We start from the raw sequence: 23,180 nt of genomic DNA on the forward strand, positions 1-23,180 counted from the left end.
CAGATAACCCCATCCCGGCCAGGCCCCAGCGCTCCGCAGCCCCTGCCGAGCTGCCTCTCTGGGAGCCCTAATGCTGCAGCCTCCCGTGGAACTCAGATTGTGTATTGTTCTGTTCAGGCTCGTATATTGCTCGTGGTTGTTAAAATGTTGATTAACTTCACTGGATGTTCATTCTTGAGACAAGTGAGGAAGTGAGCTCCCCAGCTCTCTGTCCCAGCCCTGGTGTGACTTCGGTAATTTGTCGATAACCCAAAAGCACACTGGTGTGTGAGCATGTCGAGTAAAAAGACAGAACTTCGTCTTTAAATGTAATACATCGGAGATGAAGTTCAAAAGTAGACTAAAAAGCTAGAAAAACTAGTCAGAATTTTATTAACAGTTATCCTATTCTTCATAGTCTTATTGCCATTTATTGATCAAAACAGGTTTAAAAATAGAAGGTAAACAATGTATCCAAAATACATATAACTTTTAAGTATGGCAAGTCTGATGCCACGTATTTTGTTTGAAATAGTTAACGATTACTAAATGCCATTCCTCAAAGTAGCGGTTAGAAAGTACGACTAGGGCTTTATATTTCATTTGAAATTGTAGGCTTATTTTTAAGGTGATGACAAACACCTGTTTAGATTTATTAACGCCTTGATTTGGGCCGCCGCTTGCTTTCTTTTTGAGAGAAGACGTAGGTCAGGCAGAAATGCAAAGGACTCTGTTCACCATCGGCTCAAAACACACGCAGAGCGGCGCCGCTCAGCAGCTGCTGGCCGCGGTGCCTCGTTCCGTAGCAAGGAAAGCAGCGCCCTCTGGTGGTCGCCTCCGCTCCTGGCCCTGGCGAGGTTTTCACCCAGACTCTGGGTCGAGATGTGGAGGGGGTTTTCTCCTTCGTATTTTGCAAAGACTATTTCTTTACCCCACATTGGCTGCAGAAATAATCCAGTTATGGAATTCCTGAAAGATGTTACCTGCGGATTACAAGCTCAAGTAAAAGCTTTTTTTTTAGTTAGCAGTAAAATTGCACGTTATCGTTGGTGAGCTACGGGTCCCCTTCTAGGTAGGTTTTTTCGTTGTTTTTTCCTCAATAGCTAGCTCAAGATTTGGATCAGAAGTCATATAAACTAGCTATTTCTCAAAACACCAGTAATTAACTGTAGAAAATTTAATAGCAAAGTAATTTAAAACTCTACAGGAAAATCAATGAAACATTAAAAAAGGTCATCAGAAAGTTGCAGGTTACAAAACTGGTATAACTAGTGGCTGAGAATCACATGAAGGACTAAATTAGCACGATTTATTAGAAAAATTTTACTGTAATTCCTAAGTAAATACAAAAGGTAGGTGCTTTGCTGTCTTACTGAGGTGCATCTAAAAATATAACAATGTATATATAGTCCTGACATGTCAACTAGATGTTTTTCCAAGATCAAATAAGAAATGATGCACAACCCTTGCTTCAGATCAGTGGAAGTTAATTACCATATTTAGGTTGAAATAGTACAGCCTGAGGTACTTGCTGAGATAATTAGTAACTTTGATGAGGCAGCAGAAATAACTTACTTTCTCCCAGATTTGTACATACATTCTCATACGCACAGAGCCCATAGATGAGAGGACAGCATAGACATTTTTTTGCATGAAAAATGCATATACTTTATAATGCATGTATAAAATAAACTAGACATGATGACTGTTACCTAGGTTAGAAAAAAAGTCATAAAATGCCCTTCACAAAGGTATTAAAAGAAGCTGTGTGTCTGTAGGTGTTTGTGGAAAACCCCATGTGAGGACTAGAAGTTAGCTATGTGCACTCAAGATACTCATTAGAAAATACCAGAAAAAGAGAGAGGCGTCTCCTTGAGGCTGATCCTAAGCAGCTGACTCACAGTAACTCCTTAATATGCTTTGTAATCTCATGTGCCCCCGCAGCTGAGGGCTTTATTAATAAGATTACAAGAATTTACAAACCTAAACTATCACAGACCACAGTAACTCAGTACTGGGTTTGGGTTTCTATTTGTTCTTCAAAGCCAGATCCAAGGGGAAAATTCTGTATTCATCATTATGCCATGTATTTGGGTAGCTATAAGTTAACATCAATTAAGATGAAAGAAATACTTAGCCAATGATAGTTTATAAGGACAATAAAACAGTTTTCTGTGCCACATTCGTACAGAGATAATAAGTATACCCCAAATTGTTAATATGGCAGCAGAACTGCAAAAGAACAAATGTCTTCTGAGTAGTAAAATACTATATGAGCTAAAGTTCTTATGAAAAATTTATTTCAGTGTATTTATATCAACCAGACGTTGAAGTGCCATGCTAGCTTGTTGGGCATATTCCTTTCTTTTATCTGAAACTGTACTCTGAAAATGCTCACAAAATTCAATTTGTGCAGCATCTCTAGGTATGCATGTGTATAGGCAGAGAAATGCATACACAAAATATTTTTATATGTGTACACATCCCATACTTATATACATAGTGCATGTGTATATGTGTGCAGTTTGTTTGCAGTAGGAGCAGGCAAGGCTCTTAAATACTGTAGCAGCTACCAGCTGGCTCACATGCGGTGGTTTAAGTTTGGGTTTGAGCATGAAGCACAGCTCTTTGAAGTGGCTCCTCAGTGGCAGTCCACTTGGTCTTGGGAGCATCCTAAAAGTGTGCTGCCATTTTCTTCTTGAATCAGCTTTGGGTTTTATAAGGGAGAGAAAATAGGGATATGTGTAAGTGTGTATGGATCTGGACCTTGCCCTGCTCTATGTTAAGTCAAAAGCTGCTGTTACTCCTTCTGCAGTACATGTGTAGCACTGTCCTAGCTACTCCCACCCGCAAGCTGTTGAGCGGCACACGTCTCAGACCTCACGGACCAGAATGTTAGCTATAAAAATACATCGCAGGAGATGTAGAGGTGCCATAATACTGGGCATGGGAGAACAGCCTTCAGTGTGTTATCACAAGCCCGCTGAAGGGATGCACAGCTCAGGTATCTGTAGCTGAGAAGGTGACAGAGAGGTGCTCAGCTGTGTCCCATGGTGCGGTCGGCTCTGAGCCACCAGGCAGCCGGGCACCATCTCCAGGCTGCAGGCAGAGCCAGCGAGCAGCTTCGGTGTGGGGTGGGGGGCAGCGGCTGGTCTCACCCCGAGCTGTCCTGGGAACTTTGGCCTTGGAAAGCTTTGCCTGCTTGGGCGGGCTTGGTCCCTGTTACCAATATATTAGCGAGTTAGCAGTGGTCACAGGGAGATGCTGGTTTTTTAAGATACTGGGATTAAGAAAGGATCACTCCACTTGTAATTTTATTGGTAGAAAAGCTTGGGATGAAACCTTAACTGAGGGAGAGAAAATTCTAACTGAAAGCTTAGGAATTTCAGTGTACCCAGATCCCTCCTGATTTGAAGATACAAAGGTTACCTTATCAGATCTGACTCATCTAGCCTGATGCTGTGTTATAGACTGTGATAGCGAGTGGCTGCTTCTGAAGACGATACCAAGAAGTCCCAGGTCGATTAATATATTTTCCATTGCAAATTTTTTTCTTTTACTTCATTAGACCCAGCTTCATGTCATTAAGAAGAAAGATACATAACCATTTAATTCCTATATAGCTTGATTCTTATTATTCATATAAATGTCTGGGTGTTCTATTTTACTAAGCACTTGCTCTCACATAATACATAAATTTAAAAAAAAAAACCTCAAAAAGATGTCACTTCTAGATTTTGTAATACATAAAAGGTTTCTCTTTTATTAATTTTACAGTTTTTAGCCTTAAGGTATTTTTAAAAATAGGATTTCATTGATGCAATGGATAAAGTAGAAATGCCTTCATTATACATTGGTGTTGCAGTGTGTATATATTATTTGAGTAGTGGATTTTTGATATATCTAGCTTGTAAACTAAGTGGTCTGCAGATCTTCATATAGAATACTTTTGTATGTATCAGTTTAAGCCTGTCCATCACTTGCTTATAAACCCTTTTAATCTCTGCCATTGCTGATTTCAAAAACTGTTACCAGCACTGGGAAACATGGCAGGGGGCAAAGCACTGATTTCTAGAAATAACAATAGAATGTTTTAATTTTTCTGGTTTGGTCTCTGTACAGCCTCATCCATGTTTGCTTTTTAGGCTGCCCTTGTACTTTGAACAGAGATTTTCAGTGAGTAGCCCACAGCAATCCCCTGGAATTTTTCCTGGGTTAATTAAAAACCCAGCAATGTGAATGAAGAGTTTAAATTAATATCTCATTTGCATTGCCTAAAATATATTTGCTGATGGGGAGTTTCACCAACCATTTTTCTGGACGTCCACCAAGCTCTGTGTAGTCATGCTGAAGCCACTCATAGATTTTTCTAGTTTGTCCTAAACGACACTGTCTCTTCTGTAATACTTGACACCTCAGTACTCTCTTCATCACTCTGCTAATCACTAAACACACCAAGGAAGTCCACATACAGACTCTTAGGGCATATCTCATTATTAAATTCTGGGATTTTGAAACTGTCCATTTTTTGTACTTTTTGTTTCTTCTTGCTAGATGGATGCTTGACTGGATCAAATTCTTCCCTCATCTATACTTTATGAGTATTTTTCAATTCTAGTTTGTGAAGACTGTTATATAAACTTAACCAAAGCCCCCAGAGCCCCTTTCATAGATTATCTCAACATAACATCTTTTATCCAGTACCTTAAATTATATATAAAATATATATACATATGTATATATGGGTAGAAACTTGTGAATTTTACTAAGAAAATCATGCTGCTTAATCTTTATTTGATCCTGCAATGCTTAAATGAACACAGTGTATTATTGGTCCCTTTTAGGTCACATGAAGCTTTGTTTTATTGATTTACTTCTTTGCCTAATGCTTCCATTGGTTCTGGTAAGGCTTGTTGCTCCACAGGTGATTTTTTTCCTTCCTCCCCAATATTCAGTTGAATGGGTGCAACCATTTGCAATGGAGCTGAAAGGCATATTTTATATTTGTCTTAACTGAGGAGCCAATTTGTGTATTAATTTTGGAAATACACTATACAGTTCAGGTGACCTACTTTGAGGTTTCTGAGTGATTTAATTGTAAAAAGTCATGTTGAAAGCACTGATTTTTTTTCATCTTTACAGCTAACCACGATGTACAAAGAACTCAGCTAACTCTGTGATACTAAACGTGCTCCTCTTCTCTTCTGTTACTCTCAAGCAGTGCAATGGATTTACCAGTTCTCTTCCAGGCTTCCTGCTCCCTGGATTTCTACGTTCAAAGGATGACCAGTTGGTTTCAATCTCTACCTAAACTTTTCCCTTTATCTACACAGGACATTTTTTTTCTTGCCTTTCTGCTGATTAGAAGTATGTGCGCTTTGGTAGCAGCTGAGTGAGAGACACTTGCACAAGTAGAGAACTGCAGCAAGCAGAGTGTCAGACTGGAATACTGATTTTGTTTCAGGTCCCCATTTCTTGCCCTTAAGATCCGAAGGATTGCTTCTTTAGCATAAGTATGCACTCAAATATAGCATACTAAAGGAAAGGGAGAAACAGTCTGATTTGATTTCAGGCAGCATTCCTTCTTTCCCCCCTCCTCAGGCTTTATACCTCTAAATAAATTTCACTCAATAAACTCCTGGAGAGCCCTTTTTCTTTTTTTCTTTTCTTTTTTTTTTTTTGGTTTTGGTTTTTTTTTTTTTATCTTTATGCCTCTGGAGCACTTAATTCATCTTCAAAGGTATATTCTGAGTGCTGACTGCTGCCCTTTGTGCAACTCCAACCTATCCTGTACTTTTAACTTCTCATTATTCTTCTTTATGAGCCAAAATACTGACCCCAAAATGCAGTTCGATACCACAGATAAGATCTAAATGAAATTATTGTTTTCAAGTTGATGTCTTTTTTAATCTCTTATGGCAAGTTTATTCCTTGATATGTCACTTAAGGCCATACTTAGTAGTTTCCACTGAGTATTCAATTGCAAATGTGCAGTGTATGCAATTGATATTGTAGTATCCATCATAAGTCCACTTCCTTAGAGTGAAACGCAACTATTAAAATGCAGATGAATTTACTAATTATAATTGTTTGAGCCAAATATCACTCTGTGTATCTGTAATAATTTAATTCATTAATAATATAAAAGATGCTAGCCTGGATTTGCACTCATGTAGTTGAGATCACTATCTCTGAAAATTATTATTTCATCATTATAGACTCTTTCAAGAACAGAGAAATAGGTATGGCCAAGATGTTCTTGAAAATCTGTTTCATTCTGGGGTTTTTTGCACAAATGTGGTGCATTATTAATACATTGGGTATTGAAATGAACATATATCCTCATGCTTTTTTTGCTCTCACTAACTTTTCTATTAGCTATGATCATGAAGGGCGTCTGACCAATGTAACACGTCCCACCGGAGTGGTAACTAGCCTTCATCGAGAAATGGAAAAGTCCATTACCATCGACATTGAGAATTCTAATCGGGATGACGATGTCACGGTCATCACAAATCTCTCCTCTGTGGAGGCTTCCTATACAGTTGTTCAAGGTACCAAAGTACACTTCTCAGCACATCTCCTAACCACACACACAACTTGAGAAAGCAATTCGCAAAAGATTTGTGTCATTAGTACACTTATGAGCAGGGGGAAAGCGTATAAGTGTTGCAGGAAAAACTCCCATAAAGCTCATTCCTAAGTGACAGGTAAGAGACATTTCACAATCACGCTTTCTGTCAAATACATATGGTCGTTACCTGCTGGTGTAAGTTAGCCCTTCTGTTACCTCTTGGGTCAGGGTCACTTTACCCACTCGCATATTTCTCTGTACTTCACTGCAAAATTGGTTCTGACTTCAGTGCCACAGAGATGCAGTCTGCTGAGCGTTGGCTGCCTGGGTAGAGATCCTTGTGGAGAGAGAGGATTAGGTAGAGTCCCACTATTAGAAATTAAATCTTCCAAATTAATACACTGCCATTAAATAAAATGTAGAACTGTCAGGGCAGTGGATGCTCTTGTGCCACAGTTAGCACTTCCGAGGACAGCGTTACAGCCCCAGCCTGGCAGGAGAGATCAGTAACAAAGTGGTTAAATGTTTGCACAGAGCTTTCCAGCACCACCCAGGCATTGTATCTGATGAAGCAAAAACAGTCAGGTATCAAAGAGAGACTGAAAGGAATTTGATGAGTGATGGGGTTTTTTAAATTAAGATACAATGTCACTGGAATAAGAATATCATCATCGAACAATAGTATCCTCCTGACATAAATGTCAACATTTATAGACTATTATACCGTGACACATCTGGTTATAAAGACTTTATTTCTCTTATACCAGATGATTAATTACATAGATGCTGTCCTTCTGTCAGACAAATTGTGATGCTTTGGTGACAGTTGCACACTGTAGTGCTCCATCCTGGCTGAGAATCGGCTTGGCTGTGTCAAACAGCGGGAGAACTACAGGGTCATAAAAGTACAGGCTGTTTTTATAACTCTTCTCCGACAGCCACAGGGCTGGGTGGGCGCATCAGGCTAGTGCACCTCTGGTGGGGTGGCAGGGAGCCAGGCAAGCAAAGGGCTGTGGCTGCCAGCTTGCACACCTTGAGGATTTAAAGCCAAACTCGAATTCTGTACAAAGCCTCTGTTTGGAGACAGTTTTTAAACAGAGGGAAGAAAAAAAGAAGAGGCGCTTACTTCTTCCCACTCTTTTTTTTTTTTTAATTTATTTTTATTTTTTTTTCCCCTGTCCTGGAGTTTAATGGTTTGTTGTTTATCCAGCAGGACAGTTTTCAGGAGTTTTTGTTCATATTAGAAATAAATTATATGGTTGAACACATATCACTGTGCATTTTGATTCATAATTAAGACTAAAGGGAAAACATAATGAAATAAACACAGTATCTCTCTGCAGGCTCACTGCTACACTACTGTTCTTTACATGAATCAGTAACATCTGTAATTTCCACCATAGTACCACGTAAATGGTAATTGCAGGGTGACTTCATTTAACTTCAACAGGAGTGCAATAAAAAACCAATCAAATTAAGCTATATGTTTTCTTTATGACTGGAGTAGCTAAATTATTTTCTTTTCATTATTGCTGTAGATCAAGTGAGGAACAGCTACCAGCTCTGTAATAATGGTACTTTGAGAGTGATGTATGCCAATGGCATGAGCATTAGCTTTCACAGCGAACCTCATGTCCTGGCTGGGACTGTGACTCCCACCATAGGACGATGTAATATTTCTCTACCAATGGAAAATGGTTTAAATTCAATTGAATGGCGTCTGAGGAAGGAACAGATTAAAGGCAAAGTGACTGTGTTTGGAAGAAAGCTCAGGGTAAGTAGAACCTGTCATTACAATAACAAACTTTTCTTCTGTGGGCAGAAAGTTAATTTTTCAGTTTGAAGGACATCTTTCCTAGTTTTGCTCGTTTTAAAAACGTACAGCCCTGGGATTGTCTTTGGTATGATGATCTTTTCTTTGTGAGGTCAGTTAACTGCATGGGATTATCTGCTGCACACAGCTACAGAAGCTTCATTACTAAAAGTATTCCAAAAGAGGGTGGCAAAAATACCCAGAATATTGGTGCAAGTCACTTTGCTTCTGAAGGTAGAGAAAAAAAAAAAAAAAATTGAACAGCTCGCCATTTGTAAAAATGCTATGGCACACTTACCACAGTTAGTCCTGGGGAGAAAACACAATTACAGCTTGAGCGGTTACGTTCTGCTTCTGTAAAATCCCCCTACAGATTCATTGAGACAGGCATATTGTGTTTATTCCCTTTCCCAAATGGCACGATTGGAAAATAATTGCCATAATTACAAAGTCATAAGCATAGGATAAGAAAGACACTCAGGTCGTGTAATCCATCCCCTGCCAAATTAAAGATCTGCTGCAGCCGAATTAATCCCATTCTGTGTTTAGCTGGCCTGTTTTTCACCCCTTAAGTATCTAAACTTTCGCTGACTGCCTCAGTGTATACAGTTTTGGAAGGGCTTTGAGATACTGGGCAGGAAACAAATGTAGCGCTGGTTAAGGCCTGGTTCTTTTAATAATTCTTTCAACATCATTGGACATGAGATACCATTCTGTGTGTTCAAGATGAAATACTAAATGCAATATATGTAAACAATTATGTAGTAATTTACAAAAATTATAAGACTGATGTTAAATTTTGGTATTTTCCTATTGCATAATATCTAATTCATGAAGTCTTTCCTTATTCTCACAAATGCTCAGGATGCACATTGGGGAGAGGGGGAAGGCTGGACAAAAAATGGAATGAGATTAGCAGCTAATCCTTAATGACTAAATTTCATGGCTGTGTAATGGATTTTTGATGTGTTGACCTGCAGAAGTTGATTATAAGTAGAAAATAGATCAGCTCTGCATTTTGACTAGGTGTTCAAAATAAAAATAAATAGGACCCTGAAATGAAATTGCTGTAATCCTAACTCTCAATACTAAAAATTTAATAGAGGTACTTGTGGTAATTAGCTGAAGTTAAACACGTCTTAGAGCTGAAACCTTGCCTGAGATGGGTTTTCTTGCATCATGTTTATGCAAATCAAAACACTGCTTTATCTAGCAACACCTCAACATTTAATTGTCTGGTGTTAGTTCCTGTAACAATAATCACATATCCATTTAGCTCTTTTAAATGAAAATCACTATGAGATTATAACAGGTTGAGTGGACTGAAAATGAAATTTGAAAATGAGGGAGAAAGCATGGAATTTATTTGCATCTCATTTATTCTAATTCATCTTCATAAATTCTTTAGTGAATGAAACAGAGCAAGTGCGTTGGAGTGTTGGGGGGAGCAGGTGGCAGACAAGGGAGGCTACGGCAGCTGGGACAGCTGTGGCACGTAGCCGTACAGATGGGGGGGCACTGCTGCAGAACGAACGCAGCGCCGGCACAAGCAGGGAGAGAGCATGCGGAGCCATCTCCTGAATCCCCAATTCAGAATCGAGCATGACTGAAAGGGATTGTTACTGTGTGCAATTCACTCATGAGTACTTACTGGAGCCCATGCCCCTTCTCCTCAACACTTAAAGGTGGCTTGTAAGAAAGATGGGGACAGAATTTTTAGTAGGGCTTGTTGCGATAGGACAAAGCATAATGGTTTAAAACTGAAAGAGGGAAGATTTACACTAGATATAAGGAAGAAATTTTTTACAATGTGGGTGGTGAAACACTGGGACAGGTTGCCCAGAATGGTGGTAGATGTCCCATCCCTGAAAGCATTCAAGATTGGGTTGGACAGGGCTCTGAGAAGCCTGGTCTAGTTGAAGATCTGATTGCAGGGGGAGGTCGGTCTAGATGACCTTTAAAGTCCTTTCCAACCCAAACTATTCAACTGCTCATCATGCTGTGGGCACGCCTGAGCTGTACATGTCAGCCTCTGTAAACATGTCTGGACAGACTTCATTAAGCCAAGAAAGGAAGACCTGCTCATCACCATTATCCCACTTACAGTCCACAACTACTTTGTGCACCATCTATTCAGTGTCTCGGGATAGTTTCAGATAAAGTCTTGGTAAGATTCTCTTCCGAAGATTTTTTGGTGCGGCATCATGTAAGTGATTTTTGTTTCAAGACCTTTACCCAAGGCACAAAGGGCTTGTCCCTGCAGCCACGGGAGAACCAGATGTCCCTCTAAGTAGTAGAACAAAGGGGAAAGAGCTTGTTAGGTAATCTTCAGTCATGATACTTGTAATAGTGTTATTAGTGTTGCCAGGAAGAGTGGGAGTTAGTAATTTTGTTTGGGTTTCTATATAATTAATATGACACTACAATTACACTTAGACTCTCTGGTTTTACTTGTTTTACAAATTAAAATGATGTTACTGAATTATCCAAGCAGGTGCTTCTTTACTCTCCAAGTGATGTTTGTGTCTGTGCCTAGCTCTTGTCTGTGTAAGCATTAAAAAAAAACCCTAATACTTCCATTTTCTATGACAAAAAAGTGAATAACCTAGTTTTTGAGGAAAAGGAGGGTACCTGGAGTCAGGCTTTCTGACACACAGGTTACCGTTGCCGTTACTGTAATGGAGAGAAGAAAACCCAGAAATCCCAACTGCTTTAAGAAACTTTTGAAATTAAAAAACAAAACCAAAAAAACCCACCCCAACCAAAAGCTAAAAATTCAGTTTGTAATCTTTATGAAAGTCTTTTGTTGGCTTTTGCCTTGAAGGCAATCTGCCTGTCCTTAGGAAATTGGGACCTTTCAGTCATACACTGACCCTTTGTTGCAGCAAAATGTTGGGAAGTCAAAGCTCTCTTCTGCTTCCCTACCGGCTCTGTGGAGCGGGGCGGGGGTGTCATCAGGATGGAGCCTACGCTTACAGAACTAGAGTAACCAGTTCAGAAAGTACTGATGCCAGGTTTGGTGTCCCTCGCTTTGTTTCCATTACACTGGGAAAGCAGGGTATGATTTACTGTGCCAAGGTGTTTTAAAAATAATACCCTGTCTTTTCCTTGAGTCACAGAAGTTGTTGCTGGGATAACCTTCAGGAAAACTTACAGAAAAGAGCTTTTTCTAATAATCGCCCACTGAGGAAATGCAAACTGTTAAAGAGCTAAATTTTATTAATGGAAAAAATTAAGATAATGAGCGATAATTTGAAATAATTATTTCTTTACAAACACAAAATCGTATTAATTTTAAATTTGCTTCCTGTATAACTGAATTCCTGCAGAGTTGGGTGGGATGGGAATTGGGTTTACCCCTCCCAGCAAAAATATCTCAGAATAACTTTTATGTCCTTGAGAAAGGCTCAGGGTTAATTTACATACTGTTTGATGTGCAGTTTAATTTTGGATAAGAGAAAATGTTGCTTAATCAAAGCTACTGTAAAATATAAGCTGGAGAACAAATCCACAGAAACTGATGAATACTTTTTAAGTAGTCATTGCTCTCAAATTATATCTAATTTAAAGACTTCTACTTTATTAATGATGCATCTACAATTAAATTACTTAAAAGCTTTATCAGATTACAGCATTAGCCTGAATTCTGTGGCTTAGCCTCCAGTGTATATGTTTGTGTATCTCTCATTATAGCACTCTGACTAGAAGCCTCTCCATTTTTATTCTTCTGTTCCTTTATTGCTGTTTTGCTCTTTTAAAAAATAATATCGAGCACTGAAACACTTCATGCTGTACTTTGATTTGGAAATTGTAACTGAAAACAATGGGAAAAAAAGAAAAATTATTTAACCTAATTATTTAGCACTTTTCTTTCTCAAAACTAGAAGTCCATCTTTCCCAGCCCGTATGATCAGGATTTTTAATCAGAAGAAATAAAACCTATGCCAAGGGGTCGGGTCCTGCTGAGGGATCTATTTGGAAAGTAAATGATGAAAACCTTAAATGAATGAATTCATAAGCAGGGCATTGCAGCTACAGAACCTAAGTGGCTAAACCTCAATGAAGGCACAAAATTATAATTTCTTCTGTTTTTCTTGGAGTCATTGTAAGGAAAAAGGCTAAGAACTACTGATGGCAGAAGTAGAAAAATTACTTCCTCGCAAAATAATTTGTTTCTCTGCTAAGTGCTGACACTCTGCACTTTAAGACTCAGGCGTGCTGCATGTCTGTTCTGTCAATAAGGGGAGCCTTTCTCTGTAAGATTACAGCTCCCGTGTTGCAAAGAGATGGGAAATATCCCAGTAAAACACTCAAAGTTCCATATTTAAATACACTGCAAAGCTGATAGCAAAAGCTAGCTAATAGGAAGACATCCTACACTTTTAAAAAACGTGGGGAAATCGGGTTCTCCGTCGTGCATGCTATTTGTATGCTGAAACCCCACGGAGGTGTAGTGCCTACTGCTCACTGAATGCAGCCTTCCTTCATTCCATAGGTGCATGGAAGGAATTTACTGTCCATCGATTACGACCGGAACATACGCACGGAAAAAATCTATGATGATCATCGGAAATTTACGCTGAGGATAATTTATGATCAGCTAGGACGGCCTTTCCTTTGGCTGCCTAGCAGTGGCCTGGCAGCTGTCAACGTGTCTTATTTCTTCAATGGGCGCCTGGCGGGCCTTCAGCGGGGTGCCATGAGCGAAAGAACAGATATCGATAAGCAAGGCAGGATCATATCGCGCATGTTTGCAGATGGGAAGGTTTGGAGCTACACCTATCTGGAAAAAGTAGGTGATGTGGTTTTACCTTCTGGTATTAGCTACAAGGAAGTCAAAGTACTATTTGGCTTCACTTGAAACTCTGTGCATAACATACACACAAATTATCTAAAATTTTATGTATTCCAGCTGTTAAGAAATATCTGGTCTCAAATTCCTTATTTTTCAATTAGTCAACTAATTTGACTAATTTTTAATGGCAAATACTTTGTTCAAGGTGTGTATCTTCTGATACTTTCCCAAAAGCCATTAGGCTGCCATATAATGGTATAAACTACCACAATGAAATGTGCTTTAAGACCAGAAATGCATGACTAAACCTGACAAAAGGTCAAGGTAGAAACAGGTAATTCATCTGTAATAATTATTTATAAAATGAAAATAGGCTAATGCATTTTTACTTAGTCTAAGACACTTCATTCATAGAAGTGTCTTAAATACTTCAAAATTGTTTCCCCTTTCCCTTCTTTGAACCTATTGTTTCAAGCAAACAAGAGCTGATGTTCTCGGCTTAGTTTCTCACATTTTTCACAGTAAGAGTTGTGAATTGCAACTGTTAGTGGAAAGGTAAATCTAGTCATTTATCACACCCCTCTGCATCCCTCAGTAAAAAAAGAAAAGAAAAAAAAAAAAAAAAAGTCCTACTAAAGGGAGGGTAGCTAATATGCTAGCTAGCCAACCTACACTCTCTCTGGAGTGTCAGCATATTGATTTCCAAGTAGCAGATCCTTTCATGCAGCAATCTGACAATATTCCCGGGCAGCTTTGTGCCCCTAACTAATGTATCTAATTCTCTTTTTATTTATTAAACAGCAGTGCCTCTGCAGTCAATTTTTCTCTTCTTTAATGCCCTCTCAGAGGTCACATGCTGAAAGCTAGTAACTGTGTATTCATTTTTCCCCCTGTAGTCCATGGTACTACTGCTTCAGAGTCAACGACAGTACATCTTCGAGTATGATTCTTCCGACCGACTTCACGCCGTGACCATGCCTAGCGTGGCTCGGCACAGCATGTCGACTCACACCTCCGTTGGCTACATTAGAAATATTTATAACCCTCCTGAAAGCAACGCATCCGTGATTTTTGATTACAGTGATGACGGGAGGATTTTGAAAACATCATTTTTAGGCACTGGCCGACAAGTCTTCTACAAGTATGGAAAGCTATCCAAATTATCTGAAATTGTTTACGACAGCACAGCAGTTAATTTTGGATATGATGAAACTACAGGCGTCCTGAAAATGGTGAATTTGCAAAGTGGAGGGTTTTCCTGTACAATCCGTTATCGCAAAATTGGCCCTCTTGTTGACAAACAGATCTACAGATTCTCTGAAGAAGGTATGGTCAATGCGAGGTTCGATTATACGTATCACGATAACAGCTTTCGAATCGCAAGCATCAAACCCATAATTAGTGAGACGCCTCTTCCAGTTGATCTTTACCGTTATGATGAGATTTCTGGCAAAGTAGAGCATTTTGGCAAATTTGGAGTTATTTATTATGATATCAATCAGATTATTACTACAGCAGTTATGACACTGAGTAAGCACTTTGACACCCATGGGCGCATTAAAGAAGTTCAGTACGAAATGTTCAGATCCCTGATGTACTGGATGACTGTACAATATGACAGCATGGGAAGGGTAACTAAAAGAGAACTGAAACTTGGTCCTTATGCCAACACGACGAAGTACACCTATGATTACGATGGAGATGGGCAACTGCAAAGTGTAGCAGTGAATGATAGGCCAACTTGGCGTTACAGTTACGATCTGAATGGAAACCTTCATCTCCTGAGTCCTGGAAACAGCGTCCGATTGATGCCTCTGCGCTACGACCTCAGAGACAGGATTACACGCTTAGGTGACATCCCATACAAAATTGATGATGATGGATTCCTGTGTCAGCGAGGCTCAGATGTGTTTGAGTACAACTCCAAAGGACTCTTAACGAGAGCTTATAACAAAGCAAACGGGTGGAGCGTTCAGTACCGTTACGATGGACTCGGCCGAAGGGCTTCCTGTAAGACTAATCTGGGGCATCATCTACAGTACTTTTATGCTGATCTTCACAATCCAACAAGGGTAACTCACGTCTACAACCATTCCAATTCAGAAATCACCTCTTTGTACTACGATCTGCAGGGCCACCTCTTTGCAATGGAGAGTAGCAGCGGGGAAGAATATTACGTCGCCTCTGATAACACGGGCACTCCGTTAGCTGTGTTCAGCATCAATGGCCTCATGATCAAACAGCTTCAGTACACGGCGTATGGGGAGATTTATTACGACTCTAACCCCGATTTCCAGCTGGTCATTGGGTTCCACGGAGGGCTGTATGATCCTTTAACCAAACTCGTCCATTTTACCCAAAGGGACTATGATGTCCTGGCTGGACGCTGGACATCTCCTGATTACACCATGTGGAAAAACATTGGTAAAGAACCTGCTCCTTTCAATCTGTACATGTTCAAGAGTAACAACCCTCTCAGCAACGAACTGGATCTAAAGAATTATGTAACAGGTGAGACTTCATTATGTTTCTTATAAATAACACTGCAGTTTGGGAGTTAGTTGATTTGGGAAAGAAATCAGACTTCTCTTTATGAGCCAATTGCTGAATGCTCCCATCAAGTTTGGCCATCTTCCTTTTTGTGCTGTGAAAAGGGCTGGCTAGTCCTGATTCTTTGATACTGCTGCTTCCTGAATGAAGGGCACTAAATGAGAAGCCATAATGTGTTATGGAGGCAGGTAGGAGGAAATGCCTTAATATTCCATTTCAGCACAGCCATAGTGCTCTTCCTATTGAACTAGTATGAAGATGAGTTCATTCTGATTTTGTACAATAAAAAGCAGTGTCACCTACAAGAATCACCAGCAGGTTAGTTGCAGAATCGGGAACCAGAACTCCTCAGCATCTCTTCCCCTTAGGGCTACTTTCAGAATTAACTGCTAGCGGAGCCCATGGGCACATTACAAATTAGTACCAAGAATGGATTTAATTAAACCTCTTTCTCCATTTAACTTTTAATATGCAAACAGTCTTTAGTATTTAAAACAAAAATCTTGATGTTTTTGAAAATTATTTCCTCCTGAAAGACTTAAGAAATTTTCTGGAATGTGTAGAGCTGAGAAAGAGAAACAATAAAATAGTTTTGATTGCGTATGTTAGAATTTGGCAAAACTTGTAACCCCTTCTTAATCGGTAATAATTTTTCACTTAAGATCACACAGTACTTGAACTAGCTGCTGGCAATTTCTAAAAAGAAAGGTAATTAATATGTCTTCAGGAAAAGCTTTTTTCAGAATTGAATATGCAATATACAGTAATTAGAGCAGTGATATCATTTTTAAAAGGAGCTATCTTAATTTCAGCAGTAAATAGAATTTCAAGAAAAGTGTGCACTTTCTTCAAAGAAAATCATAGCAAGTTTCATTAGTATGTTGGGACCTAGATGTATGTGCAACACCCCATAGGTTCTACTGTAATACTTTGCAATTTGAAGATAGTGTGAAACTTCTCTGATAGTACAAAACTATTGGGGACTAAAATTACCTTGGGATCAAAACCTGTTGTCCTAAATTCAACAAAATTCCAGTTTTCATACAGCACTGTTTGATGTAGATTTTCTCTGTCATCTTACAATATTTTGCTATGTTCTGAAATTGCATTCATTTAATTTATCCATCCACTGGATGAAATCTAGGAGGATATATTGCATTTTGGTATAATGCACACCTTATAGTCTGTAAAAATACTTCAGTGGTGATGAAAATATTTGTTGCTGTATGGAGCACAGATTAGCTTGCACAAGAAGGGATTATGGTGGCACTTTGGCTGTCATAGTTTAAAAAAATACAAACAGAAAAAAATACTTCCCCACCCCAATCCATTCTTACTGTTAACCCCTGGCGCTGCTGTATTCACAGCTGAAGAGGAATTCCTGTAGTAAGGCCAGTGCTGCAAGGCGTGTTGGCTAAGCAAAATAGTAACTACTTGAAATCTAGGTCCTTCCCTTTTTTTTGCAGAATTAGGGCAGCTGAAGTGAATTGTTCAGGAGATACTGTTATACTGTAAGATAAATGGAAGCCTTAAAAAGGAGCAGTAACCATGTGCTGGCCAAAGCTACAGGGAAAAATACGGTCAGGACTGTGTGATGGGAGATACATGCAAATACCTTCATAGAAGCAGAGCATTTCACTTATTTTAGTGTCAGAATGGCTCAGAAAAGGCGACTTTCGCTGTCAAATGTCCTCAACCAAGAAGCATTACACTTTTTATAATGTAACATAACCTCTGCTAAAAGTTTGGGGGAAACAGGCTTTGCAAGAGCGAGCAGGTGCCATGTTGTGGCTGAGCATGTCCCAGGGGTCTGTAGGTGTTCAGGTGGGTGCTCTGCAGGTCTCTGCGTGTCCGTGGGCAGCAAGCAGAGCCCGCTGTGCACCTGCGTGCTGCAGACACCATGCTTAGAGTGGCCTAAATTCAGGCAGCGACCCTTGCATCGAGCGTGCCTTGCCACAGCCATGTCTCCTGTCAAATGTGAAGTTTGGCTCACGCAGAGAAGCAGCAGTAGCAGCATCAGAAGGCATTGTAGGCCAGCAAGGGGAGAAGGCTACTTGCAGGAAAAGGCAGGAGTGATGTTTGAACAGGAGTCCTCATGTTCATGTCCAAATCCAAGTCCAAAGCACAAGTGCCTGTGCTTCCATACTGCTTCGATCTCTGCGATGGCCAGAAAAGAGCAGCAGGAAGCATAAATGTAAAATGGGGTCATGGGGTTTTGGTAGGGTATTTTTTTGCTTAAAAACTTTATTTTGATAACTAAAATACATCATTAGTTCTTAATACCTGCTGAGTGAGAATTACTGTTATTCATTCAGTGGCACAGCTTTTTCAACTAGATATGAAGCCAGAGGTTTACTGGTCAGAGCTGGAACTTCCCGAAGCTCCCCCCAGAGCTGAGCTGTAACCCACCCATGCAAGTCTTACTTTTCCATACAGCCTGGAGGCATGGGAAGGACATTCATGGTGCCTAAATTTAGACATCTGAATTACAAGTCCAGCTTCTCACTGCATTTAATGGAGCCTCCCGAGACCTGATGACAGCTAATAGAAGTAGGACATAGAAGAGAAGCCGTGTATTTTCCCAAAGGACTTTCCAGATGGTTTTAGGAGTACTAACCTGATAAAACATCATTTTACAATACAGTTTGTAGGCTACAGTAGCCACAGCAGAAGGTGTCAGAAATAGAACAAGTAGTACATACGGTAAAATGTTTGGATAATCCATATGCTGTAATGTAAGAAGAATGGAAAAGGTGGTATATCCCTGATGAACTATTTAGGATAAATTCAAAGCAACATGTGCCTGTTCATGGTGGATTACTACAACTCTGCAAAGTGCCACACTGTAACATAAATTATGAGTTTCACTGCTACTTGAAATTAAAGAGGTCAATGATGGATTTCCTCATATTTTTATTTCTTGTGTTTATTATCCACATTTATTTCTCACTTACCTGCTTACTTTTGATTTTTAGATGTCAAAAGCTGGTTGGTGATGTTTGGATTTCAGCTTAGCAACATTATTCCTGGTTTCCCTAGAGCAAAAATGTATTTTGTGTCACCGCCATATGAGTTGTCTGAGAGTCAAGCATGTGAAAATGGACAGGTAAGCAGAAACATGAAGTTATTTTTCTTGATAAATTTGCCCCACTTTACAAATATAACTGCTGGCTCTTCTGTAGTCACAGCAGAAGGCCAAGTATTTATTTCAGTGTAAAATGAAGTGAGTAGCTAGGTTTTATACCAATAACATATGCTTTTCTTGCCAGCCTTTGTTGTTATCATAATTACAGTGTCATTGGTTTGTCTTTTATTGAGTTCTTCCTTGATTAACAAGTTGTAACTCGATTAACTTGATTAGCAATGACAAAGGCAGACTTTGTCAGGGTAATTTATCATCTGTTGTACCTTTGGTAAAACCATCCTAATAACATGTGTGTTGCAATAAACTTAGGTTGGTACTTGCTGTACTGCTACAGAAAGGTTCTGCTTCTCACCCTGCAATAGGATTCCTCATCGTTTCTGTCTGATGCTTTTCATAATTAGAGGCTTTGGTTCGCTACTCCAGTTACCACAGTTAACTTCAGTTACAGTATGCTTACTTGTCAGGTTAAGGGTGGAAAAGGGTATGTGCTTCAATGTTTATAATAAATTCCAACCCATTTAATAAACTTAAAAAGAGTACTAGGCCAATTTCAAACTTAGTCTTTGCTTGGCTTACTTCGCTTTTGTGGTAATAGAACAGAAATTATCATATAAACCTAGACATACCACGTTCACAGGCTTTTAAGTAATTTGAGGGTCTAAATGCCCTCTTCAGGAATTGCTTTGGAATTTTGGAACCCAAATCTCATCGATTTTTAAAAAGCCTTACATTCATAAGCATTTTAGTCATAGATACTGGTTGAAATCTCTGGGCAAAAGTGTTCCAAAGTTAAGTGCCATCTTTTAATAGATGGATTCTGTTTGTTTCCAACTCTGATGAAAATCGTGCTGGGCTTGGGTCTTACTTATTCTTGTAATGGACACTATATAGTTTCCCAAAATTGAGATTTGTGGTACGTATATGCTACAAAGGGTGATGAAGGAGAAATATTTTTTCCTATCAGTAATACCAAAGAATAATTTGCCAAATGAGTATTTACCTGATTCTAAAAAGGGTATGTATATGGTGGTCCTCCCATAGCACAGAATTTTTCACTGCATGGTTTTCCTTTAAAAAAACAAAGCAAAGATTAGCATTAGTCTCTGAAATGAGTATTTTCAGCTCTGTATCTTCTTTGGTGGTTTTTGTTTTACTTTGTTTTGCTTTCCCCAGCTAATTACAGGAGTTCAGCAGACAACGGAAAGACACAACCAAGCTTTCATGGCTCTTGAGGGACAGGTCATATCTAAAAGATTACATGCCAGTATTAGAGAAAAAGCAGGTCACTGGTTCGCAACAACCACTCCTATCATTGGGAAAGGAATCATGTTTGCTGTGAAGGAAGGCCGGGTAACCACCGGCATTTCCAGCATAGCCACAGACGATAGCAGAAAGATTGCCTCTGTCCTTAATAGTGCTCACTACCTGGAAAAAATGCACTACAGCATTGAGGGGAAGGATACCCATTACTTTGTCAAGATAGGCTCAGCTGACAGCGACCTTGTCACCCTCGCGATGACCAGTGGGCGGAAGGTCCTGGACAGCGGGGTCAACGTCACCGTCTCCCAGCCCACTCTCCTCGTCAATGGCAGGACTCGAAGGTTTACCAATATTGAGTTTCAGCATTCCACCCTGCTGATCAACATCCGCTACGGACTGACCCCCGACACGCTGGACGAGGAGAAGGTGAGAGTGTTAGACCAGGCTCGGCAGCGAGCCCTGGCGTCAGCCTGGGCCAAGGAGCAGCAGAAGGCACGGGATGGCCGAGAGGGCAGCCGCGTATGGACAGACGGAGAGAAGCAGCAGCTTCTGAACACGGGAAGGGTTCAAGGTTACGAGGGATATTATGTCCTGCCCGTGGAGCAGTACCCAGAGCTAGCAGACAGTAGCAGCAACATCCAGTTTTTAAGACAGAATGAAATGGGAAAGAGGTAACAAATTAACCTGCTGTCATCCTGTGCTGGATGAATCAGTAGTCATAACTGTTATCTCCTCTCCTAAGGAGATGAAGACCTAAATGGGGGCACTAGGCTGAGCTACTCTGGGATAGTAAGTGGCAAAAAAGCTCATATTTTTTGAGTTCAATGCTACTGTTCAAGTGATTAAAAACCACATCCTGAAGTGGACTAAAGCCAGACTGAAAACTCTAACCATACAAATTAAAAAGTACCCCTGAAATATTACCCACTTGTTCTGGGTCTAAAGAAAAACAAAAAGAAGGCCTCGTATTGTATTACCTCACTCCATTCACACGTGAGCAAACTAAGAAATCCAAGTGGGCCACTTTCACTAACCAGCTGATGAAACACAGATGATTCAGACTGCTTGTTTGATAAATATCCAAGAGGTTTTCATTTAAAGCAAAATACAGGTGCATTTAAAACATGACTTTGGGGTGATTTGTGTGTAGCAACTGGAGGACAATGAGAATGCAAGTGAGAGCGCACTGGAAATAGTAAAGAAAAATATATTTAAAAGTAACAAAACCACACTTGCACTCTGACCCTCCACTTGTCTGGCCTGAAGCTTAACTTATTCAAAGAGGGCAGAGTGTAAAGTTACATTCAAAATGGTGGCTATAAATCACTACAAATAAATTTCATACTCTGTTTGTCTTTGAAGATTTCCATTGTGGACAGTATAACACAGTTACAGGGTGTAGTCTGTTTAGATTCAGTAGTTTGTTGGTATCAGTTCCAGTAGAGCTGTGGGCATTGTGTTACACTATTGCAAATGGGCACCACGTCAGATCACCCTGTACATACATCAGCCAGAAGGCACAATCACTGTTTCAGATTTAAAAATTATTAGTGTGTTTGTTTGGTCGAGAAACTGAGACAATCACATTACAGTCACCACAAAAAAATAAAAAAATAAAAAAAAAACACCCAAAAAAAAAAAAAAAAAAGAAAAGAAAAAAAAAGAAAAAAGTCTAATAAGAACTTTGGTACAAGAACTTTTTTGTAATATACATGTATGAATTGTTCATTGAGTTTTTATATTAATTTTAATTTGCTGCTAAGCAAAGACTAGAGACAGGCAAAGATAATTTATGGCAAAGTGTTTAAATTGTTTATACATAAATAAAGTCTTTAAAACTCCTGTGAATTACTTGTCTTCCGTTGTTAGATCTTTTAAAAATGAAAGATTAGTGTCTTACTGTCACCTAATGCACACGGCATCTTACATGTCAGAATGGCTTCTGTTGTTGCACTGTGGGTTCTACAGAGGGCTGGTCCTTTGCTCTCTGGGTAAGCGAAGTCCTACGCACGCATCACCTGGAACTCCGCTTAGGACACCGCAGAAAACTGGTAAATGCTTTAGAAGTTCCCCCTCTGCAGCTCACGACTAGCAACCCTCAAACTGCTGTGTTTCAGTCCTGGAATTATTTTAATCGCACTACAATAACCTCCAAATGGTTTGAAAATTCAGTAACGTAAGATTAAATGGAACATGGAAGGCCGTACTGCGAGCCAGGAAGGCTCCATGAAATCTGTCTTCTGTGGGAGATTGCTTATTTCTGCCACAGTTAGGCATCGGAGGTAAGATCTAAGACCCTTTCCCCAGCAAACAGTCACACATGATGTTAAAGGGGAACCACCCATCAGCCAGAGCCCTGCTGCTTTCGTCTCATTTAAGTATGTAGCTAGGGAGCTCTACTTAATTTTGAGAACAGTTTTGCCTTTGCAGTTTTGCAAATGAGGTTTTTAATGACTCATGATACCGATAGAGATGCTCGAGCTGATTATGGGCATTAATTCACTCTGGGGCATTTTTAAAACCGAACAGTTCAGTGGCTGTGTTGTGTAACACCTAGAGCACTCAGAAAGTGCATCTCATTTTTGCAGTGCCAGCAAGAGCCATCCTGTTCTGACCAGGGCGTTGTGCCTGTGTTTGCCCCATGCAGCACACGCGCTGGAACCCCAAGCCCCATCACTCATCCTCTGAAGGAAGAGTCTGGTACATTTTCAGATGAAGTCCTGTATGTCTATCGCTGCAGATGTTTTTCTGTGCTGATGGACTTGAAGTGCCGTTATGTTATCAGACTGTTCTTTACAAGGGAAACCTCTTAGAGTATTGTTACTTTTTTTTAACAGAGGCATAAACCATGAAATCACAAGGTGGAGGCGCTTTTCACTATCAGTTTTTTCCGGATTACCCTTGCCCAGTATTGGTAAGCTTCTTAGGTCATGTTTTAGAATGGAATTTTTCTTGCAGTTGGGAGGGTTGAAACGAGAACCTGTTGCACCGTCCCTGATGCCCTTCATTCTGTTACCATTCTCCTAAAGCTGAAACTCTTCAGAATGAGATTCTGCTGCTTCAA

At 39.8% G+C, this 23,180-nt stretch overlaps 1 protein-coding gene across 3 annotated transcripts in view; it reads left to right on the forward strand.

The window, feature by feature from the left end:
• Positions 1 to 21,954, forward strand: part of TENM2 (teneurin transmembrane protein 2) — a 698,905-nt gene extending 676,951 nt beyond the window's left edge. For all 3 annotated transcript variants that reach the window (XM_040604228.1, XM_040604229.1, XM_040604230.1), the window contains 6 exons: positions 6,358 to 6,533; positions 8,092 to 8,327; positions 12,862 to 13,158; positions 14,058 to 15,672; positions 18,687 to 18,817; positions 20,030 to 21,954. In XM_040604228.1, the coding sequence (XP_040460162.1) occupies positions 6,358 to 6,533; positions 8,092 to 8,327; positions 12,862 to 13,158; positions 14,058 to 15,672; positions 18,687 to 18,817; positions 20,030 to 20,791 (3,217 nt within the window). In that variant the 3' untranslated portion in view covers positions 20,792 to 21,954. The remainder of the gene's footprint in view (positions 1 to 6,357; positions 6,534 to 8,091; positions 8,328 to 12,861; positions 13,159 to 14,057; positions 15,673 to 18,686; positions 18,818 to 20,029) is intronic.
• The last annotated feature ends 1,226 nt before the right edge of the window (positions 21,955 to 23,180 follow it).

This window comes from Falco naumanni, chromosome 8 (assembly GCF_017639655.2).
Source record: "Falco naumanni isolate bFalNau1 chromosome 8, bFalNau1.pat, whole genome shotgun sequence".
In the NCBI taxonomy this organism is placed as follows: Eukaryota; Metazoa; Chordata; class Aves; order Falconiformes; family Falconidae; genus Falco; species Falco naumanni.